Source organism: Stegostoma tigrinum, chromosome 15, assembly GCF_030684315.1.
Source record: "Stegostoma tigrinum isolate sSteTig4 chromosome 15, sSteTig4.hap1, whole genome shotgun sequence".
NCBI classification, from domain to species: Eukaryota; Metazoa; Chordata; class Chondrichthyes; order Orectolobiformes; family Stegostomatidae; genus Stegostoma; species Stegostoma tigrinum.
Window position 1 is genome coordinate 40,727,019 of NC_081368.1, and position 21,214 is coordinate 40,748,232.

The window sequence follows — 21,214 nt, forward strand, 5'->3', positions numbered from 1 at the left end:
ATAAGGTTGAGGAGGAAAATGGCTTGTTTTTGTTCTGGAACACGCAAGGGCATGTCAACAATTAGAATATAATTAGATCACAAGATATAAAATAATTAAATATGTAATGAATAACACAGAAATAGTAAACAAGACAGAGGGGATGGGATAAGAGTCCAAAGTTGAAATCTAGAAATCACCAGAACAATGAAGTTAGTGTATAAATACGGTAAAGTCACACTGCAGCTTTAACAGATGTCCTGGTTCTAAAACAGCTCTGTTGTGGAAATGAATCCAGGAGCAGATTTAGGGCCATCCTCCAAGGGATGCATTGCTGGATGAAAGGAGGCAGTATGGATAGTTGACAATGAGTTAATACATATATTGCACGAGAAGTAAGGAAAGATGAGAGATGTATTCAAAATAGTGATGCCCACCAGCAAATCCAATGTACCCATTACAGACTGAATAAAAACAGCAAACATTTGGAGGCTGTGATGTAGAATCCAGAGCTGGATGGAATCCAGAAATAGATCAGAGTCTGGTCAGTGTAATAGAAAATTCCCAAAGATGGGCAGAAAGCTAAGGTCATCAGAAAATAACAGGTTGAGAATAGCCCAGCAAGGAATATTGCCTTTGCAGAATACAGCAGTGACTGTTAAGGCCCCCCAAAAACTTAAATCTCTGGAAAATTTGACTTTCTTTACTAAAGTAATCGAATACGTCATTGCATCAAATCAATATCCATTTTCACAACTTTGTCTTTTAATCCTTCTAATCAGATTTCTTCCCTGCTGTAACACTGAAGTGCTGTTAAATGAAGTTAAGAGTTTTCAAACGTCTTTGTCTGTGGTACAGTTTCCCTGCAGTGTTTGACACAGTTCATCAAATTATTTCTTCCAATACCTTTCCCCTGTTATGTACCCTTGCTTGGTTCCAAATCTCAATATATCATAGCTGATTCTTCAGTTCAGACAAAGAATTTTTAAAACTTTTATTCTATCCTGAACTATGTCCCAACTCCTGTCCTTGGTGAAGTATATCACCATAAATTTAAAACTCTCAATTCTTCTACCTCTGGCTGCTTACAAAACCGGCCCAAAGTTCTTCTTGTAGGTACTCTTTTAATCACCTTTGAACTCTATTCCTCCATTACCCATTTGTATCAACCTACTTGAAAGGTTTGCATGCTGAAGAACTGTGATTTCTCCAAAGGTTGCACTAATAGTCTCTCTCTCTCTCTCTCTCTCTCACTCAGCAGCCATAAGCCTTGTCTTCACTAAACCACACAGGCTCTTGATCTCATGAATTTCTTGAACGAAATCTTAAAATCTATTGTGTCATACCATTTTGTCTCTGCTTTCTTTTCTAACATTTCCTCTTCTTTAATCTTCTGTGTAAAGTTTTGTTCTTTAATAAAAAAATTTCATTCACTAACTGAAGAAGCCAAAAATCAGCACAAAACAATGCTCGAGGAACAGCTTTGAAACCAGAAAGATCAACTCCCAAAAAATATTTGTACAAACATTGCGGACATTTAGTATGTGTCATTTGCTTCTAAAAGCCAAATAAAAACTAAGCCACAAACACTACATCGATATTACCTTTACCTGAGATTTGCAACAATTTTCACAACAGATAAATGCATTAACAATTTTACAGCAATTTAAATTTTGGGTTTCCAAAATTCTGACATTCTGAACTGTTTTAATTGATCATTTACAACTGGCATAAGATGTTATAAATTTGCAACACACATCACAATATGTAACAAAAATCAAATTCTATTCCTTATCCATAATCATCAAAACACTAATCATGATTTTGTTTTGCCAAAATTCCCCTCCATCAAAAGTTTATCAACTAGTAGAGTTTTATGGGCATCCTATATTCCATTCCTCAACGAAATGGTAATTTGCTAATGCAAGTAGACTGTAGACTTGCTAGGAATATATCTGACTGTACACTATCATTTTCAAGCCAGTCCTCAACTAGTCATTGCACACTTGGTCCCCATTGGTTTTCACTGGTGATTAGGATTGGGAATTCCTATCTCGTGATATTGAAATCAGCTATATATAAATTGGAAAAGATGGGCCCACCTAGTAGGTAGCAGGAACACGAAACAAGATAGTGCCCTTGCTCACCAAACCATTGGGGTGCTGTCATGATACAGAAACAAATCAAGTTAAGGTCACACTTTAAAAAAACAATCAACACATTTTCAGAAGACAAATAACAAAAGTCAAAGTTCAATAGAGAGCTGTCTATCCAAAACCAGTGCAAATAGAAATCACCAGTCAAGATGTTTCATTGTTTATGGTGATAGATTACCAAAGTGTACAGTAATTTCTTTAAATTACTTCTGGTCTAAGGTTTTTATTTCTTGCATCTTCCACGATGTGAATCTGGGAGCAGGAGATTTTCTCTAGTTGTTTTTTCAGTTTTCATGCTGAACATATCACCAATTTCACATAAAATTGGGTAAATAAATATTTATCATTCCCATCTGATGGGAATGATAATTCATCTACTGGTTCAGCAATATTCAGGCTGAAATTTGGCAAAGGTCTGTACTGTTGTCACAGTGTTAAGCAGGACTTTATGACAATTTATTTTTAAAAGCCAGATCATCTGAATTGCTACAGCACTTTGAAAAAAGCTGTGATCATGTGGAAACCTCGAGGCATTAAAGTTAAAAAGAATATCAGGACCTCTATTTGACATCTCTGCCTCTTCAAAAATATGTTTTCTTTCCCTGGACAAGTAACAATTAATATTTGTTTTGAATCTGTTCACGGCAGTTTTTACAACAGTGACATTAAAGTTTATGATGCACCAACACTGGTAGTGAATGTGCTTTACAAACAGAAAAAAAAATCAAACTCCCACTTACACACATTCCTTGTCGGCCTTCCAGGAACAGGATTATACAGAGCATCAATACAGGATGTATTTTGGTATGAAGCACAATTTTTTCCTGGGCTTTGCAGTGACTCTATTTCTGTACAAGCATATTAACCATCTATGTAATTCAAGTGTATTGAGGCAAAAGAGCAAAAAATATATGTTTTGCTTAGATAATCCAATGTGATGTCACAATGGTACATTGGTCAATGAAATCTACCTTCATCGTGGCGATTATCTACACCGAAGTCATTCATCTCACTCTTTCCAACCATAAAAGATTGTTATGGTCATCTGCACATCCCATTCTGTACTGTACCACAATGTGTTCAGGTTTCTATGTCTGAGTCTATATCAGTGTCCCCCTCAATGGAGTGGAATTCCTCACTGTCTTCCTCATCCTCACTCAGGTGTACCTCATTAAGAACACATGGTCCATGCCTTTGTTCCTCATCATCTTCTTCCTCAGACAGCTCATAGTCACATCCTCCACTGCTAAAGGTGGTATCACGAGTATTTGATTTGAGCTCAGTTTCTTCATAGCTCTCATAGCTTGGTGGTGGATGGGACGGAGAAAGAGAGAGAGAAAAATATTGCGTTACTGTTTGATGAGATATGATTTAGCTGAATCATGAAAGATCCAGACTGACACCAGTCTCAAATAAACCACAGAATATTTGCACTTTATGTTTCATCTTGATAGGAGCTTTATGAGTAATTTATAAAATAAATTTGCTTTCAAGTTCAATAATCTGCTTCACATTCCAGTTAAGCAATAGTCATTAGTCCAGTGCCTTAATGATTACCTTTGATATACCCCAAAATTCCTATCCTTGGAACTTTCCTATTCAATACCAATGATCAGTATTTATTAAAAATTATATCTGCAGTTCCAAGACCAAGATGGTGACTTTCAAGAACTCTTACAACGGACGATCTGATAGAACCATTAACTCCCTGGTCTGCCCTGCAGAAAAAGTCTAGCTGATCATGAAATTGGCTGCACCCAGTTTGCATTTTGCTGCTTTGAGTTTGTTCCAGTCATGGGCTGGGCAGCAAGGTCAGGGAGCCAGAGACAAATGGCAAGGAACTGAGAGGAGGAGGTAGGCAAAAAAACTTCCATTCTCACTTGCTGACTATAGGCAAATTTCAGAGCCTTCAAAATGGTATTTAATTCACCTTAGCCTCCCCATTCTCACTGTGTGGTCACATCAATTTAACTTGCATTAAAATGGGTTGGACAGCAGAAAATGATTCAGAGCAGTGGTGTATTCGCTACTCCTTAACAAGTTAGTCAGTTTCAATCAGACTACGATGACACATCACCACCAGTGGACTTTATTCGATGTTGTCTTAGTTCACTGCATCCCTAACAACAAATTACGTTGAAAACTGACATTTATCAGAAAAGCACACAGTCCGGTGAAAGAAATGAGAGTTTGCCAAATGAACCAGCATTAACTGCTTCAAATTTCACTACATACTTAAAGGCAGCCCTTGACGCTCGTGACCTGAGAAGATGATGGGTCAGGAGCAAAGAAGTGAGTGGAATACTTTTCTAAACAACCAAATTGAAACCGAAAGATTCACTCTAGTGGTAGATAAATTCTGATGATTGGTATTGGTACTTTTGAAGTATATATTCAAAGTCATGGGGCAACACTGGTATACATTGATTAGGGCCTTTTAACCATTGTGGAAAATTTCAAAAATAAGAAAGCTAGACTATTTCAATGGAGCTTACTATTATAGCTCTTTCAATGAAAAAGAATTCTAGACTGCAGGAGGAAAAAAAACATAATTGCTGTAGCTTTATCTAAAATTTAACTTTGCTTTGAATTATGAGTACCAAAGATGATAGTGGGCATAACTGTGTGCTTATATTTAAGAGTGAATGCGAGTTAAGTGCAAAAGATTTTTTTTTAACATTGAAAATTGTGCAATCTCATTTCTCCAAGGGTAGAATGATACGAAGATGCTTTTTTGAGGCATCATGTCTAAAGCATTGTGGGCAATGGTTCATTTCACAGTGAAGAAGAAATACATGGACTTTTTACAAAAGCACTATTGATAAGGACAACAAATTGTGAGGCTGGATGAACACAGCAGGCCAAGCAGCATCTCAGGGGCACAAAAGTTGACGTTTCGGGCCTAGATCCTTCATCAGAGGATTGATAAGGACACTGTGCTTCTTAAAAAGAAAGTTATTTATTGCAAGTAACTTTGCTTAAGCAAACTGCTTGAATTTGTTTGCTAGAAATCATAACCATAGATTCGTGGCTACATCATTATTTTTGTTATTTCTTAAAGAAATAACAGGCATTTCTTTGAGCATTTAATGTATCCTTGACGATGATAAAGTCAAGTAGTATTTGGGGCCATATGACTGCTCTCTAATTCAAAAGAGGTGACTGGTCGTAGTTAAACCAGTGGATTGCCATGCTTCAGGCAAGGGGTGGTTGAGAGGAGAATCCTTCATGATAATATCAACCAGAACAATGGTAAACTCATTTGAAAGGGCTTGGATCAGTTTCAGTTAGTTGTTTTAAAGTTTTAAGTCCTATTGTAAGTGCAATTGGGATTCACAGATGTGCAGAGACAGACCAGGAGTACAGGAGGTGCGCTATCAGTAATATAAATCTAGCCTTGGGTGAAATACAAACAATACCTGTGAAAATTAGAAATAACAACAGAAAATATAATATCACTCAGACAGCAAGAACTGCAGATGCTGGAGTCAGAGATAACAAAGTGTGGAGCTGGAGGAACACAGCAGGCCAGGCAGCATCTGAGGAGCAGGAAAGTTGATGTTTCTGTTGGGACGCTTCTTCAGGAAATATAGTATGTATTTTGTAATGACGTATATAAAGCTTGGAGATTTTAACTCAAGAGTTGGTTCTACATTTTGTGGTGCATTGCACATGCATGAAATAAAGGATTGTTAACCTGATTTCCTTAAATGAAATGTAAGTGAAAAAAGAGGTACTGGAACATGTTGAGAGTTGTTTACACAACCCTGCCTTATTCAAGCCAAGGGGTGAAGGGTAGGCACATTAACACAGGGCAGTTGTTCAGGGCAGTTTTGGCCAGAGACAAGTTTTCTGATTGCTTTTACAATCAAGAAAGGCGAAAGAATGTTAAGCATAGTAACAACTTATAGAGTACAACACAGAACAGACCCTTCGGTCCAACCAGTCCATGTCAACCACAATCCCAATCTAAACTAATCCCACCTGCCTGCACTTGGCTCATATCCCTCCAAACATTTCTTATTCATGGCTTTTAAAACTCAATTATTTATATCCACCACTTTCCCTGCAAGTCCATCCCACACATGAATCATTCTCTGCAAACAAAAAACTGCCCTTGTCTTTTTCAAATATTTCTCCTATCATCCTAAAAATGTGCCCCATTGTCTTGAAATCTCCTAGCCTGGGGAAAAAACACCTGCAATTTACTTTAGAGATAATGGGAACTGCAGATGCTGGAGAGTCCAAGATAACAAAATGTGTAGCTGGATGAACACAGCAGGCCAAGCAGCATCTCAGAAGCACAAAAGCTGACGTTTTGGGCCTAGACCCTTCATCAGAGAGGGGGATGGGGAGAGGGTTCTGAAATAGATAGGGAGAGAGGGGGAGGCGGACCGAAGATGGATAGAGGAGAAGATAGGTGGAGAGGAGAGTATAGGTGGGGCGCAGATAGGTCAGTCAGGGGAGGACAGACAGGTCAAGGAGGCGGGATGAGGCTGGTAGGTGGGAACTGGAGGTGCGACGAGGTGGGAGGAGGGAATAGGTGAGAGGAAGAACAGGTTAGGGAGGCGGGGACGAGCTGAGCTGGTTTAGTGATGCAATACCCACTGTACCCAGTGTGGCTTCCTCTACATTGCGGAAACCAAGTGGAGGCTTGGGGACTGCTTTTCAGAACACCTCCGCTCGGTTCGCAATAAACAACTGCACCTCCCAGTTGCGAACCATTTTAACTCCCCCTCCCATTCTTTAGACGACATGTCCATCATGGGCCTCCTGCAGTGCCACAGTGATACCACCCGAAGGTTGTAGCAACAGCAACTCATATTCCGCTTGGGAACCCTGCAGCCCAATGGTATCAATGTGGACTTCACAAGCTTCAAAATCTCCCCCTCCCCCACTGCATCCCAAAACCAGCCCAGCTCGTCCCCTCTCCCCACTGCGTCATTAAACCAGCCCAGCTCGTCCCCGCTTCCCTAACCTGTTCTTCCTCTCACCTATCCCCTCCTCCCACCTCAAGCCGCACCTCCATTTCCCACCTACCAGCCTCATCCCACCTCCTTGACCTGTCCGTCCTCCCCCGACTGACCTATCCCAGCCTTACCCACCTATACTCTCCTCTCCACCTATCTTCTCCTCTATTCATCTTCGGTCCGCCTCCCCCTCTCTCCCTATTTATTTCAGAACCCTCTCCCCATCCCTCTCTCTAATGAAGGGTCTAGGCCCAAAACGTCAGCTTTTGTGCTCCTGAGATGCTGCTTGGCCTGCTGTGTTCATCCAGCTACACACATTGTTATCTTGCAATTTACCTTTATCTACCTTTATAAACTTCTTTAAGGTCACCCCTCCACCTCCCACATTCCACTGGAGAAAAGTTTTAGTCTCTCCTTATAAGTCAAACCCTCTATTCCTGGAAACATCCTGGTAAATCTCTTCTAACACACTTCCCTTAATGATAGCCTTCCTACAATAGAGACTAGAACTGCACATAGTACTCAAAAAAAGCAACGAAGGCAACCGTGTTAAATACCTTCTTAACCACCCTATTTAGGTGCAATGCAAATTTCAAAGAATTTTGTACCTGAACCCCTCGGCCTCTCTCATCTACAACACCACCCAAGGCCCTACTTTTAACTGCAGAAGTCATCCTGTTGTTTGCTTTACCAAAATGCAGTGCATTTATTCAGATTAAACTCTGTCTGCCATCTTCAGCCTATTGGCCCAACTGATCAAGAGCTCTTTGTAATGTTAGATCACATTGTTCACTGTTCACTATACCACTAATTTTCGTGTCATCTGTAAATTTACTACTACTATTTACTGTTAACAGGATCAGGGAGATGACTGCCACTGTTCAGCCTCCTGTTATACACTCAGGATATGAAGAAATTCTAGAGATCAAAAACTGCAGGGAGACAGACTTGGGAAAGGGGGGGAAAATCAAGGAAGAAGCAGTTTACAAGGTGGGGAATAAAGGACAGAATCTGATGGGAGATGTGTGAATGGGCGAAACAGACTTCTTTATTATATCATAACCATGTGATTTCAGTTTTAGTTTAGACAGTAGAGGAGAAGCCTCTTGCCTACAAACAGAAACAGAAAGCATCCACATCACTTTTCATCCTGTATGGAGAAAAAACAGAAAATCTGGTAGCTGTTCTTCTCACCATTTTCCTGTAAACTGCTCTATCTGCAAAATTCGTTGAAGATGAAAGACACCGTCAGAGGCAGTGAAAGGCAAATCCTCAACCAGTAAAGGAAAGACTGAGAATCAGCATATCAACAAATTTACATCATCAGCAAAGAATTGGAAGGAGTCAAAAGGAAGCTAAAAGAAAACAACTTATGGAAAACTACGATCAAGACTTAAGCCAGAACTGTGCTTCCCTGACACTTTGCCCCTTCCATAATATTTGTTCTTGCCTATTTATGTTGTTGCCTCTTTGTGTGTTGTTGTGCACATGTATGGAATTTCAGGAAAGGGGTAGGAGTTTAAGTTACAGTTATACATTAGCAATTCAGCTTGTCCATTTTCTGCCATTGGTTAGAAGCGGTTTGATTACAATAAATAATTATTTTCTTGTTATGGCTTTCCTATTCTGCTAACCTGAATAAACTGCAGAATTGGGCTGAAAGCAGGCAAATGGAGTTCAATGCGGATAAGTGTGAGGTGATTCACTTCGGGAAGAATAATAGGAAGGCAGAATACTGGGCCAATGGCAAGATTCCTGGTAGTGTGAATGTGCAGAGGGATCTTGGTGTCCATGTACATAGATCCCTGAAAGTTGCCACCCAGGTTGATAGTGCTGTTAAGAAGGCTTACGGTGTGTTAGGTTTTATTGGTAGAGGGACTGAGTTCCGGGGCCGTGATGTCATGCTACAACTGTACAAAATGCTAGTGCGACCTCATTTGGAATATTGCGTGCAGTTCTGGTCACCCCATTACAGGAAGGACATGGAAACATTAGAAAAGGTGCAGAGGAAATTTACCAGGATGTTGCCTGGTCTGGAGCAAAGGCCCTATGAAGAAAGGCTGAGGGACTTGGGTCTGTTCTCATTGGAGAGAAGGAGGCTAAGAGGGGTTTAGTAGAGACATACAAGATGATCAGAGGATTAGATAGGGTGGACAGTGAGAGTCTTTTTCCAAGGATGATGACGTCAGCTTGTACGAGGGGGCATAGCTACAAATTGAGGGTGATAGATTTAAGACAGATGTCAGAGGCAGGTTCTTTACTCAGAGTGAAAGTTGAAATACAGCACATCCACTGGGTCTCATTGTCAACTCTACTTGAAAAATTCCACTAGATTTGTCAAGCATGGTTTCTCTTTTGCAAATCCATTTTGACTCTATCGAATCCTGTCACTTTCAAGTGTTTTGGTATTACATCTGTTATAATGAACACTAGCACTTTTTCCACTACCGATGTCAGACTAACCAGTTGATAATTCTGTTTTCTCTCTCCCTCCTCACATTAGCAAACCTACAATCTATAGGAAGTGTTCCAGAGTCTACAGTTTACGGACAGGTAGACTGACAGAGTCATACAGCATGGAAACAGACCCATCGGTCCAATTTGTCTGTGCCGACCAGACATCCTAATCTGACCCTGTCCCATATCCCTCTAAATTCTTCCTATTCATATACCCATCCAGATGCCTTTTAAATGTTGTAATTGTACCCTCCTCCACCACTTCCAGTTACCCACTAATGTATGAGTCATTTATAGGGCCAGTTCCTTTCATACTCTATTATGGTGATCTTTCCCTAAAAGGTATCATACTGCTAGAATGCAATTACGTCTTTTTCAGTACAAACAATATCCATTCTCAAACAGCATGCTTTCTCATTGTTTCTTAAAGGATTGTTCCAGAGTATCATCTCATACAAAATACAGCAATCTGTCCTCTCTGGTACTGTTCCTGATTTGATTTGCTCAAACTGTATGCAGATTAATGTGAATGACAGAATAAGATACTGGCAATAAAAGAACAAAAGGAAAGAAACATATCAGCATGATGAAATTGAACAGAAAGTAAAGGCAGTAAGGTAAAGAGAAATAGTATAATGAGATGGGAGTGCTGAAACATTGGAGCTGGGTGATAAAAATAATCACAAGAAGGGAACTGTGCACCAGAAGAACAAATCATTGACAAATCAAAAGGGACAACAACAGAAAGGATGCATAAAAGACAAAGGTGGTAAACCATTGTTAGAAAGGGATGCAGTAGCGAAATGATGGACACATCATATGTGGAGTCTATGATAATTAAAATCAAGAGAATCCTCAAGGTATAGAGGCAAACAATGGTTGAAACACAGGTAAATAATGCTTTCAAGTTGATGAGTACAGGAAAATGTCTAAAAATCAGAACAAAAAAAATCAAATGAACAATTGGTAAAAATCTCAAAATGACCCTGGAGTAGAAACCAAGGAGAGAATATTTAACCTAAGAATATTTGTCAATAAATATCCAGAAGTAAACAATAACATTTTTAAGAGTCGTGAGATCTTGTTGCAGCTCTATAAAACTTTGGTTAGACCGCACTTGGAATACTGCGTCCAGTTCTGGGCGCCCTATTATAGGAAAGATGTGGATGCTTTGGAGAGGGTTCAGAGGAGGTTTACCAGGATGCTGCCTGGACTGGAGGGCTTATCTTATGAAGAGAGGTTGACTGAGCTCGGTCTCTTTTCATTGGAGAAAAGGAGGAGGAGAGGTGACCTAATTGAGGTATACAAGATAATGAGAGGCATGGATAGAGTTGATAGCCAGAGACTATTTCCCAGGGCAGAAATGGCTAGCACGAGGGGTCATAGTTTTAAGCTGGTTGGTGGAAAGTATAGAGGGGATGTCAGAGGCAGGTTCTTTACGCAGAGAGTTGTGAGAGCATGGAATGCGTTGCCAGCAGCAGTTGTGGAAGCAAGGTCATTGGGGTCATTTAAGAGACTGCTGGACATGCATATGGTCACAGAAATTTGAGGGTGCATACATGAGGATCAATGGTCGGCACAACATTGTGGGCTGAAGGGCCTGTTCTGTGCTGTACTGTTCTATGTTCTATGTTCTATTTACACAGGTTTCACAGAATATTAAAAGTGTCCAATCGTGTTTATCCTGAAAGGTTAATAGACATATTGCTCACATGTTAACACGGGCAGTAAAGATGAGAGATTTATTTAATGCCTATACTGGAACTAGTGAGCATCAGGTTTGAAGAAGCAAAGTCAGATTTGTTTCAAGTGCAGAGATGGTAGGGCAGGGATAAAATATTCAGTCTAGACTCAGAACAAATGTTCAAAGAAAGGCCACGTAACTATTGAGAAAATAAGTCATCCAAATATTCAAGGTCACTGGCAATAACTAAAATAGGTAAATCGTCATATAAACAAAGAGAATGGAACTACTTGTGTGTAACAGCATCAAAGCAAGAGTAACAAATTGTTTTAACAGCACTATCAAGTGTCTGCATTCCTTTGTACATCTGTTAACACTTCTTTCTGCTTTGAAAACTTGGTCCCTGCTGGTTCGAAGGAACATGCTTTTTAAATAAGTGATAAACCCGTCCTGCTCAATTAATTTTACCTTACATTACTGTCCTCCATCATCTGAGAGGTCTCACCACCATCTCCTTCATAGGACATCATGCTCTCCTCATTCTCCATTCCCATGCGTGTATTCTCACGTATTAGATGAGGTCTTTTTGGTCGAATGGCAGGCATTTCAACATCAGAGTCACTCCCGCTCTCACTGAGCTGAATGGCTATTTGAAACAATGAAAGTACTCAAATTAACTGGCAAAGTTACCATTGTCACTCACTAAGAACCTCAAAACAGTGTTTGTTTCATACTCAAGTTAGGAAACAATTGCTCTTTATGTATCAAAATGGTATATGCAGCAACTCTCATTCTCAGAGATAGTAAGAACTGCAGATGCTGGAGTCAGAGATAACACAGTATGGAGCTGGAAAAATACAGCAGGCCAGGCAGCATCAGAGGAGCAGGAAGATTGATGTTTTGGGTGGGGACCCTTCTTCTGAAATGAAGGATCTTTCCAAATATTTAAAGCAGCAAAACAAAGTCAAGTGCACCTTAAAGTACAATCCTTATTCATCTTCAAATAATAAGACATTGTTCAGTGTCAACACTTAACCATGTACAATGGATTTTAATATGTACTTAAATCTCTATTCTCTCATTTACAGGAAAAACATCCATCGAAATCCTTTTAGTTTCTTACAATATGAGTGAATTTCCAATCTCCATTTGCAGAAAAGGAGATTCTGCTACGGAAATATGAGGAACTAAGCTAAATTGAAAAGCATAACCTCAAAAGATAATAATCTCCCAACTACTACCTATACATATTGGTGTAGTTCAAATATGATTAAGGAGTTAAAAGATTGGTGTAGAAGAAATGGGTTTAGATTCATGGCACGCTGGAACTAATATTAGGCAAAGTTAGAGCTGGGATGGTGTTCACCAGAATTGCAATGGAAACAGTAGTTTGACAAGTTGTATTCTTGGGTATGTACAGAAGGCTTGAAAGTGAATACAGCAGACAATTGATTCGGTAACACTAATGAAAACGGTGCTTCAAGTATGGCAGGAAGGGACAAAATATACACTCTAAGAAGGTATGAGCAGATAAGGCCAGAGGTTACAAAAACAGTAAAAAGACTAAACTGCAGATGGTGTCTGAATACATATAGCATTTACAGGATCACGAGTAGGCCATTCAGCTCCTGAAGGCTTTCCATCACAAAACAGATGAGCTGACAGCACAAACAGAAATAAATATGCATGCTCTGGTCGTCATTACAGAGACAGAGATGACTTTATTTCCAGACAGTCAGTTTGGGTAGAGATGAGATACAGAAAAGCTAAGGAGCTATTCCATAACAGTAACCAGACTGTACAATGGGTATATAGGAAGAAATAATGAGGGCTTGTGAGCCAGGTGCAGCAATAATCCAAACAAAATAAACAAATTTAAATAAAATAAGGGCAATTATGAGGACATGACTCAGCTCTTAACCAAGCTGGCTAAAATGACCTGAGAAATAAAATTTCAAGATAGGTCAGTAGAAAAGCAATGGCAGACATTTAAAGAAATACTTCAGAATACTCAAAAAAGGTACATACCAATGAGGAAGAGAGACTCCAAGAGAAGGATGCACCATATTGGTTAACTAGGAAGTTAAGACAATATCAAATTTAAAGAAAAAGCTTAAAATGAAGCAAAAACGAGTGGCAAGCCAGAAGATTGGACAGAATATTGTTACTCTCCTGGAGCAAAGTTTTGAATTGGTTATGGTCCAGTCAGAGACCTGTAATCTTTTGCTTAATGTTGAAGGAGGAATCCCAAGTATTTAACAAATGTATAATGCCACAAAGATCCACAAAGTTTGAACAACCAAGCATTCACTTTAACTGACCAGTAAGGTAAAATTGCTTAAAAATGTCAATCTTACACTTTACAATCAGATGCTCTTTTGGCATAGTGCTAATAAACCTACCTCTGAACCAGAAGGCCCAGATTTAAGTCTCACCTGTTCCAAAGGTGTAATGTTACACATCTGAACAGGTTGATTAAAACTATCTATACACTAACATAAATAATCAACCTAAGGAATACCTAAATTAGCCAGAAAAGTACAGTGAAACACAATATGCTGCAGATTCAATTTCTTTGTAATGGCACATTCTGTGTCCTGGATTGTTTTTGGCATTTAGTGGTGCACTTCTGACCAGATGATCATATCCTTTAAATATTTAAAAATGACTGCTGGTTTGAGCTACAAGGCCTCCACACATGAACTGGGACTCCCAGCTTACTGGGGGTTGGAGTTCTCAGTCTCCACACAGTATTATAAAAAGAGCCTCAGACACCGAAGCAACCTTGCAATTATGTCACAGACTTACACATCAGTGAGCATAAAGAGTAATGTGCGAAGAGCTAGAACTCACAACACTATACCACACTAGACGAGAACTTCAGAGTCTTGAGAGAACACAGACAGCAACAAACAAAGGGTTAAGGATAAATTCGTATATAATATAATTGAAGAATCAGAGCATGGTATATCTCAGATTACCATGTACAGCAGCATTTAATACTGAAGTACAATAAACAGTGTTATTGTGAAGTGTAACCTTGAAAACAGTTCCCGGCTTGCCTTTTCCTTGACAAATCTTTTTGGAGCACAGTCTCAGCATGGCAACAAACCGCATGACAAAATATTCAGAAACAAGATCAAGTCAGTTTCATAACAAAACAAAGAATAGCAAAGAATGACTGAAAGCTTAATCAGAGACAAAGTACAAGAGAAAGCCAGCTAGAAATATAAAAACAAACAATAAGAATTTCTACACATTTTAAAAAGGACAAGGGCAAGTAAATGAATGTTAATCCTGTGGAGACCAAATCTGGGAAATTAGTGATGGAAAATAAGGTAATAGTGAATAAACCAAACAGATAGGTTTGTCACTAATCTACGGGATAAAAATAATAATCCTCGATATAAATGTCAAATCAGGAAATTAAACACAAGGAGGAACTTAAAACGAGTGCATTCAACGGGAAAAGCCAGAAACAACTGGCCCGTCAGCTTACTGTTGGTCACTGAGAAAATTCTGAAATACTCTGGGCAGTTAGAAAATCTCAATGCAATCAAGCACAGTCAGCAAGGTTTTGTAAAAGGATGCTTATTTCCTCAAAGAGCTCCAATGTGGATTGAGGGAAACCAGTCACTGTGTTACAATATTTTCAGAAGGCATCTGACAAAGGGCCAGATCAAAGATGCAAACTATGCAAGATAAGAGCTCATGGCATGGATGGCGTTTTGGTAAAGTGATAGTTTGGATGGAGAATTATTTCACTAAGACACAATACACAAAGGGCATAGATGGCAATATGTAACAAGTCATGTACTACTGGACACTGCTGAAACCTCAACTGTTTATAATATGTTCCTTAATTTAAGTTATTAATAAATTTTCTGATAACACAAGGATATGCACAAAAACAAATTGGAGACGAAATTATGAGTCTGCAAAAGGATATAGATAGGTTAAATGAGCGGACAAAAATTTAGCAGATGGAGCATTATGTAAGAAAATTTGAACTTGTCCACTTTGATGTGGAAAATTAAGAAAAAGCAGCAAATTATTCAAAGAGAGGGAACAAAATTCTGAGGTGCAGAGTGATGAGTGTCCTGGTACATGAATCTCAAAGTTTAAATGCAGGTGTAGCAAGTAATTAGAAATGGATGAGGAAGACAAATGGAATATGGTTATGGGTGGCACCGTATTCAGTGGTTAGCACTGCTGCCTCACAGCACCAGGGACCCGGGTTCAATTCCACTTTGGGTGACACTGTTTGGCGTTTGCACATTCTCCTTGTGTCTGTGTGGACTTGCTCTGGAAGCTCCAGTTTCCTCCCACAGTCCAAAGATGTGCAAGTTAGGTGAACTGGCTATGCTAAGTTGCCCATTAGTGTCCAGAGATGTGCAGGATAAGTGCGTTAGCCAAGGGAAATGCAGAGTTACAGGGGTGTATCAGGGTGGGATGCTCTATGGAGTGTTGGGACTTGAGTGCTGAATGGTTTGATTCCTACATTGTAGGGATTCTATGATTCCTTTTGCAAAGGAATTGCAATATAAAAGACGGGTGCTTCACTACAGCTTGTCACATTAATATAACATGAATAATTTATTTTTTTAAACAATTTTGTCCGATTTTATACCTGAGACTTAGATGGAGCAAAATGGTTTATAAAGGAACCAAAAACATTGAACATAGCAATTGCTTGACAGGACAAATGATCAGTTTTCATGAAATTAATGTGATTTAGACAAAAACAACCTGAAATGAGATTAACATTTCACCCAAAAGGAAATAAAACCAGTTGACCACCTACTACAACCCCTCCCTCTCTACCCCACCATGCCACACCAAGAGACATGATAAGGTTGTTATACTGTACCTAATTTGTAATATGACAAGAATTTTTCACGTTAGCAATGGAGCATCACCCGAAGTCAGGAAATTCACAAACAAGCTGGTATTTCAAGGATGTGATAATGGGAACTGCAGATGCTGGAGAATCCAAGATACCAAAGTGTTGAGCCTCTCTGATGAAGGGTCTAGGCCCGAAACATCAGCTTTTGTGCTCCTGAGATGCTGCTTGGCCTGCTGTGTTCATCCAGCTCCACACTTTGTTATCTTGGTATTTCAAAGAGCTGCTTTTGGCAGAGAAAAATGACATTGATTTTTTTGTCACAGAAGTGAAACAAGCTAGAAATACCACCCTCCCTCGCTGCCTTTCAAGAAAAGCCATTCGGCACTGACTGAAAAGAAACTCCAGAAAACTGAGAATTTAAGGCTTTGGCGACCTTCACAACTGCTGACGGTTCCAGAAACCGACTAACCAACCAAGAACTCAGGTGTAATGATGTCTTAACACAATCATACAATTCAATACCGCAGAAGACTAGGCCCTTTGGCCCACCGGCCCACCAAGCCTGCACCGATTCCTATTCCTCACTTAGATACAGCACTTATTGCACATGCATGGTTTTTATATCTCTGTTCACCTCCTGTTCATGTTTCTATCAAGATATGCCTTAAATGTTACTAGCGTGCCTGCTTCCACCGCCTCCACTGGCAGTGCTTTCCAGGCACCCACCGCCTGTGTGTGAAAATGTTTCCCTGCACTTCTCCCCTGAACTTTCCCCCTCCTTAAATCTGTGTCCTCTTGTACTTGACCTTTCTATCCTGGGAAAAAGACTCTGACTGTCCAATCTATCTGTGCCTCTCACAATTTTGTAAACCTCTATCAGGTCATTCCTCAGCCTCTGTCTTTCTTGTGAAAACAGTCTGATTTTATCCAACTTATCTCAAAACAAAAATCATCCAGACCATTCTGGTAAACCTTTTCAGCACCCTCTCCAAAGCATCCACACAGTAGTGTGGTGACCAGAACTGTATGCAATATTCCAGATGTGACCTAAAGAAAGTTTTGTACAGCTGTAACATAACTTGCCAACTTTTACATTCACTGCTTTGGCCAATGAAGGCAAGCATGCTGTTTTGTGTATTTTGGACCACCTTATCCACCTGTATTGCGACTTTCAGAGGTCTAAGGACCTGCACGCATCTAGCTTCCTCTGTATGCCAGTGCTCCTAAGGAATCTACCATTTATTGTACAATTTACACCCGAATTTTATCTTCCAAAATGCATCATCTCGCATTTGTCCGAATTAAACTCCATCTGCCGTTTCTCTGCCCAAACCTACAATCTGTTCATAGCTCATTCTATTGTTTGACAGTCCTCATTACAATCTGCAACTCTGCCAATTTTGGTGTCATCCACAAACTTCGACCACAAAGCAGACCACCTACATTTTCCTCCAGATCATTTATATACATAATACAACCAACAAACATCCCAGCACAGATCCCTGTGGAACACCGCTAGTTACTGATCTTCAGTCCAAAAAGCACCCTTCCACCAGTACTCCGTCTTTTACACCCAAACCAGATTTATATCCATCTAGCCAACCCACCCCAGATCCCATGAGACTGTGCCTTCTGTACCAACCTGCCATGAGTTACCTTATCAAAAGCCTTACTGAAGTCCATGTAAACAACATACACTGCCCTTCCCTCATCAATTATTCTTGTCACTTCCTCCAGAAACTCAAAATTCATGAGAGATGACCTTCCTTGCACAAACTCATGCTGCCTATAACTAAGAAGTACATTAGTTTCCAAATGTGAATAAATCCTGTCACTCATCATCTTTTCCAACAGCTTCCCCAATGCGGATGTCAGGCTCAGCAGCCTGAAATTATCTGGAGTATCTCTGTATCCGTTCTTAAACAAAGGAACAACATTGGCAATTCTCCAGTCCTCTGGAACTTTGCATGAGGCCAAACAGGACACAAAGTTATGTGTTAAGGCCCCATCTATTTCCTCCATTACCTCCTGTAGTGTCCTAGGATAGATCCCATCTGACCCTGGGGCTTGACCACTTTAACGTATTTCAAGACACCCAACACTTCCTCCTTCATGTTGACCTGACCGACAGAATTCACACATCTTTCCCTAATGTCAGCATCCCTCATGTCCTTCTCTTTGGTGAATACTAATGTAAAGTACTCATTAAGGATCTCCCCTTTTCCTCTGACTCCACATAAAACCTTCCTTCTATATCCTTGAGTAGGACCACTCTTCCCTTAGGTACCCATTATTCCTAATACAGGCATAAAATGTCTTGGGATTCTCCTTAATCCTGCTGGCCAAGGACATGTCATAGCTGCTTTTAGCACCAACTCTCCATTTGTACTCCTTCCTAATTTTTCTATATCCTTCAAGGACTTAGTACGTTTTTAGTTGCCTAAACCTAAGCTTTGTTTACCATTTTTTGACTAAGCTAATAATTTCCCCTGTCATCCAAGGTTCCCGAATCCTGCCATTCCTGTCCTTCATTTTCACAGGAATATGTCTGGTCTGCAATCTAATCAACTTGTCCTTAAAAGACTCCCACATGTCAGAAATGGATTTACCCACAAACAGCTGTTCCCAATGCACATTGTCCACTTGTCGCTTAATTCGGTTACAGCTGGCCTTTCCCCAATTTAACACCTTCATTCAAGGTCCACTCTTGTCCTTATCCGTAAGTGTTTGAAAAATTACAGAATTATGGTCACTATTCCCAAAATGCTCCCCCACTGAAACTTTCATCACCTGGCTACGTTCAATTCCCAACACCAGTTCCAGTACAGACCCATCTCTTGTTGGACTATTCACATACTGTTGCAAAAAAAACACTCTCCTAGACACACCTAACAAATTGCTCCTCACCCAAATTCTCAGCAGTAAGGGAATTCCAACTCTCTCTGTCTGTGTGTGTGTGTGTGTGTGTGTGTGTGTGTGTGTGTGTGTGTGTGGGAGAGAGAGAGAGAGAGAGAGAGAGCGCGAGCGAGAGAGCGCGAGACAGAGAGAGAGCGAGCGAGAGATTGGGTCTGTGTGCATGTGTCTGTCTGTAAATGTCTGTGTGCATGTTGGTGTCTGTGTGCGCGCATGCACGTGGATCCTTGTGTGTGACTGTGTGCATGGTATCTGTGCATCTCTGCAGGTGTCTTTCTTTTTGGAGAAGGTGGACAAACATCACTTTCCCACTAAGAATTGATGTCTCTCCTTCCATTGGGGTTCGGGATGTGGAGTCATTTATTATCAGCCAGGAGGGCTCTGCAGAGATATGCACCTCTCACTCTGTGCAGTAATGGTAGCCACAATGTGAAGGTGCTGGTGTTGGGACTGGGGTGGACAAAGTCAGAACTCACACAACACCAGACTATAGTCTAACAGATTTATCTGAGATCACAAACTTTTAGAGCTCTGCTTCGAAGTTTTCACCTGACAAAGGAACAATGCTCCAAACGTTTGTAATTTTGAATGGACCTGTTGGACTATACCCTGGTGTTGTGTGACTTCTGACTCTGTGGAATGAACGAGAGAGATTACTGAAGCTAGATCTTTCTCCCTGGGGAAAAAAGCTGCGGGATGACCCATAGAGATTTTTAAAATCTCAAAAGGCTTTCCCAGATTGGATACAGATATTGTTTCTTTTTGTTGGAAATAACATTACTGGAGACCAAAAATGTAAGATAGTCATCACTAATCCAATAGGGTAATTAAGAACGACGATCTTACCCAAGGAATGCTAAGAATGTGGAACTCAGTAGTGCATGGAGTGGCTGAAAAAATAAATACAAATGCATTTCAGAGTAAGTTAGGCAAGCATAGAAAAGGGAAGAGACTAGCAGGTAACAATAATTGGTTTAGGAGAGGAAAAACTGGAGAAGAATCAAGAGGAGAATAAATGCATTGTATGGACCGTTTGGCCACCTAGGCTATTTCAAACCCATATATCCCATTCAATCCTATGAACAGCAAACCCTGCAAACATATTTCAGTTTTAAGCAGCACTAACCACATCACTGTTATTTTTTACCTACGCTTGTTCCAAGATAAAATATTTTTGTAATTCTGCCTCAAAGGCTTATTGGAACATTGTGGTATTGAGACATACAGAGTAGAGATGATAGTTTCGAAACTGAGTTTGTACTGAGCTAACTGGTCTCAGCTTGGGCTTGATAATTAAGTTCAAAAGAGAGGTACAAAGAAGAATTATCAGCTAGGTTTTATGTTACCAATCATTTTTATTGAGTTCTGCTACAAAGAGTGTATATATGAATATCAGGTGAGCATAGGGCCATTACTTTTGGGGAAGCCACCTCAGACTGTGCAACTCACCGGCAATTGGGCTATGTAGATGAGAACTGGAAACAACTATACTCCAAATCAGGATAAAGCTGTTGAAGGGGCAAGTTGTAAGAAGTATTTCTTGCATTGTATTCAACAGTCATTGCTTGATGCCCTATCTCACTAACTGACCTTGTGGTGGAATCGGGCTCAAATTCCATTTTGAGGGACAGTCAATTGTTATTTTAAACATCAACACTCAATCTACTTAATGACAGCAGCCTCAATATTTTCTTTTATAACAGGAATGTAGACAGTCTTGAATCATTATGTTTTCAGCGCTACCTTCACAGCTCATATGCCCTGTCATTTTCAAAAGTTTCCTCCTTCTGGATTTTCAATGTGATCACCTCCTGTAATTTCATTCCTGTTTCCGTCTCAATGTTCTCCAATCCCTTATAAAGCATATGGACTAGATTTTATACACAAAATATAACATTTAAGTACACAATGTTGCAAGAATTTCACCTACAGGACTTGGTTGATTCTACTTATCTTTTATCTGTTATTGAATATTACTTGGAAGAAGTCAAACTCACAATGCAATCTAGAATAGCAGCAAACATGCTACTCACAAGAAAATGGATTGTCTCCTTCTTCCTCTTCGCTATGATCTTCATCCTCTCCATCTGACATCAGCAAGTCTTCATACAACACACTTGCCTGACGCTGTGGTACATTTATCTCATCCTCATCTTCCATTTCACACTCTCCCTCAGTTGTTTCCTGGTAAAGATAACACAGCAAAGTA

The 21,214-nt window shown here is 39.9% G+C and overlaps 1 protein-coding gene across 6 annotated transcripts in view; it reads right to left on the reverse strand.

The window, feature by feature from the left end:
- Positions 1 to 1,571: 1,571 nt before the first annotated feature.
- The window catches only part of taf1 (TAF1 RNA polymerase II, TATA box binding protein (TBP)-associated factor), a 132,263-nt gene continuing 112,620 nt past the window's right edge, over positions 1,572 to 21,214 (reverse strand). For all 6 annotated transcript variants that reach the window (XM_048544209.2, XM_048544208.2, XM_048544207.2 and 3 more), the window contains exons 39-41: positions 21,039 to 21,189; positions 11,715 to 11,892; positions 1,572 to 3,438 (exon numbers count right to left, since the gene is read on the reverse strand). In XM_048544209.2, coding sequence (XP_048400166.1) covers positions 3,216 to 3,438; positions 11,715 to 11,892; positions 21,039 to 21,189 — 552 coding nt within the window. In that variant the 3' untranslated portion in view covers positions 1,572 to 3,215. The remainder of the gene's footprint in view (positions 3,439 to 11,714; positions 11,893 to 21,038; positions 21,190 to 21,214) is intronic.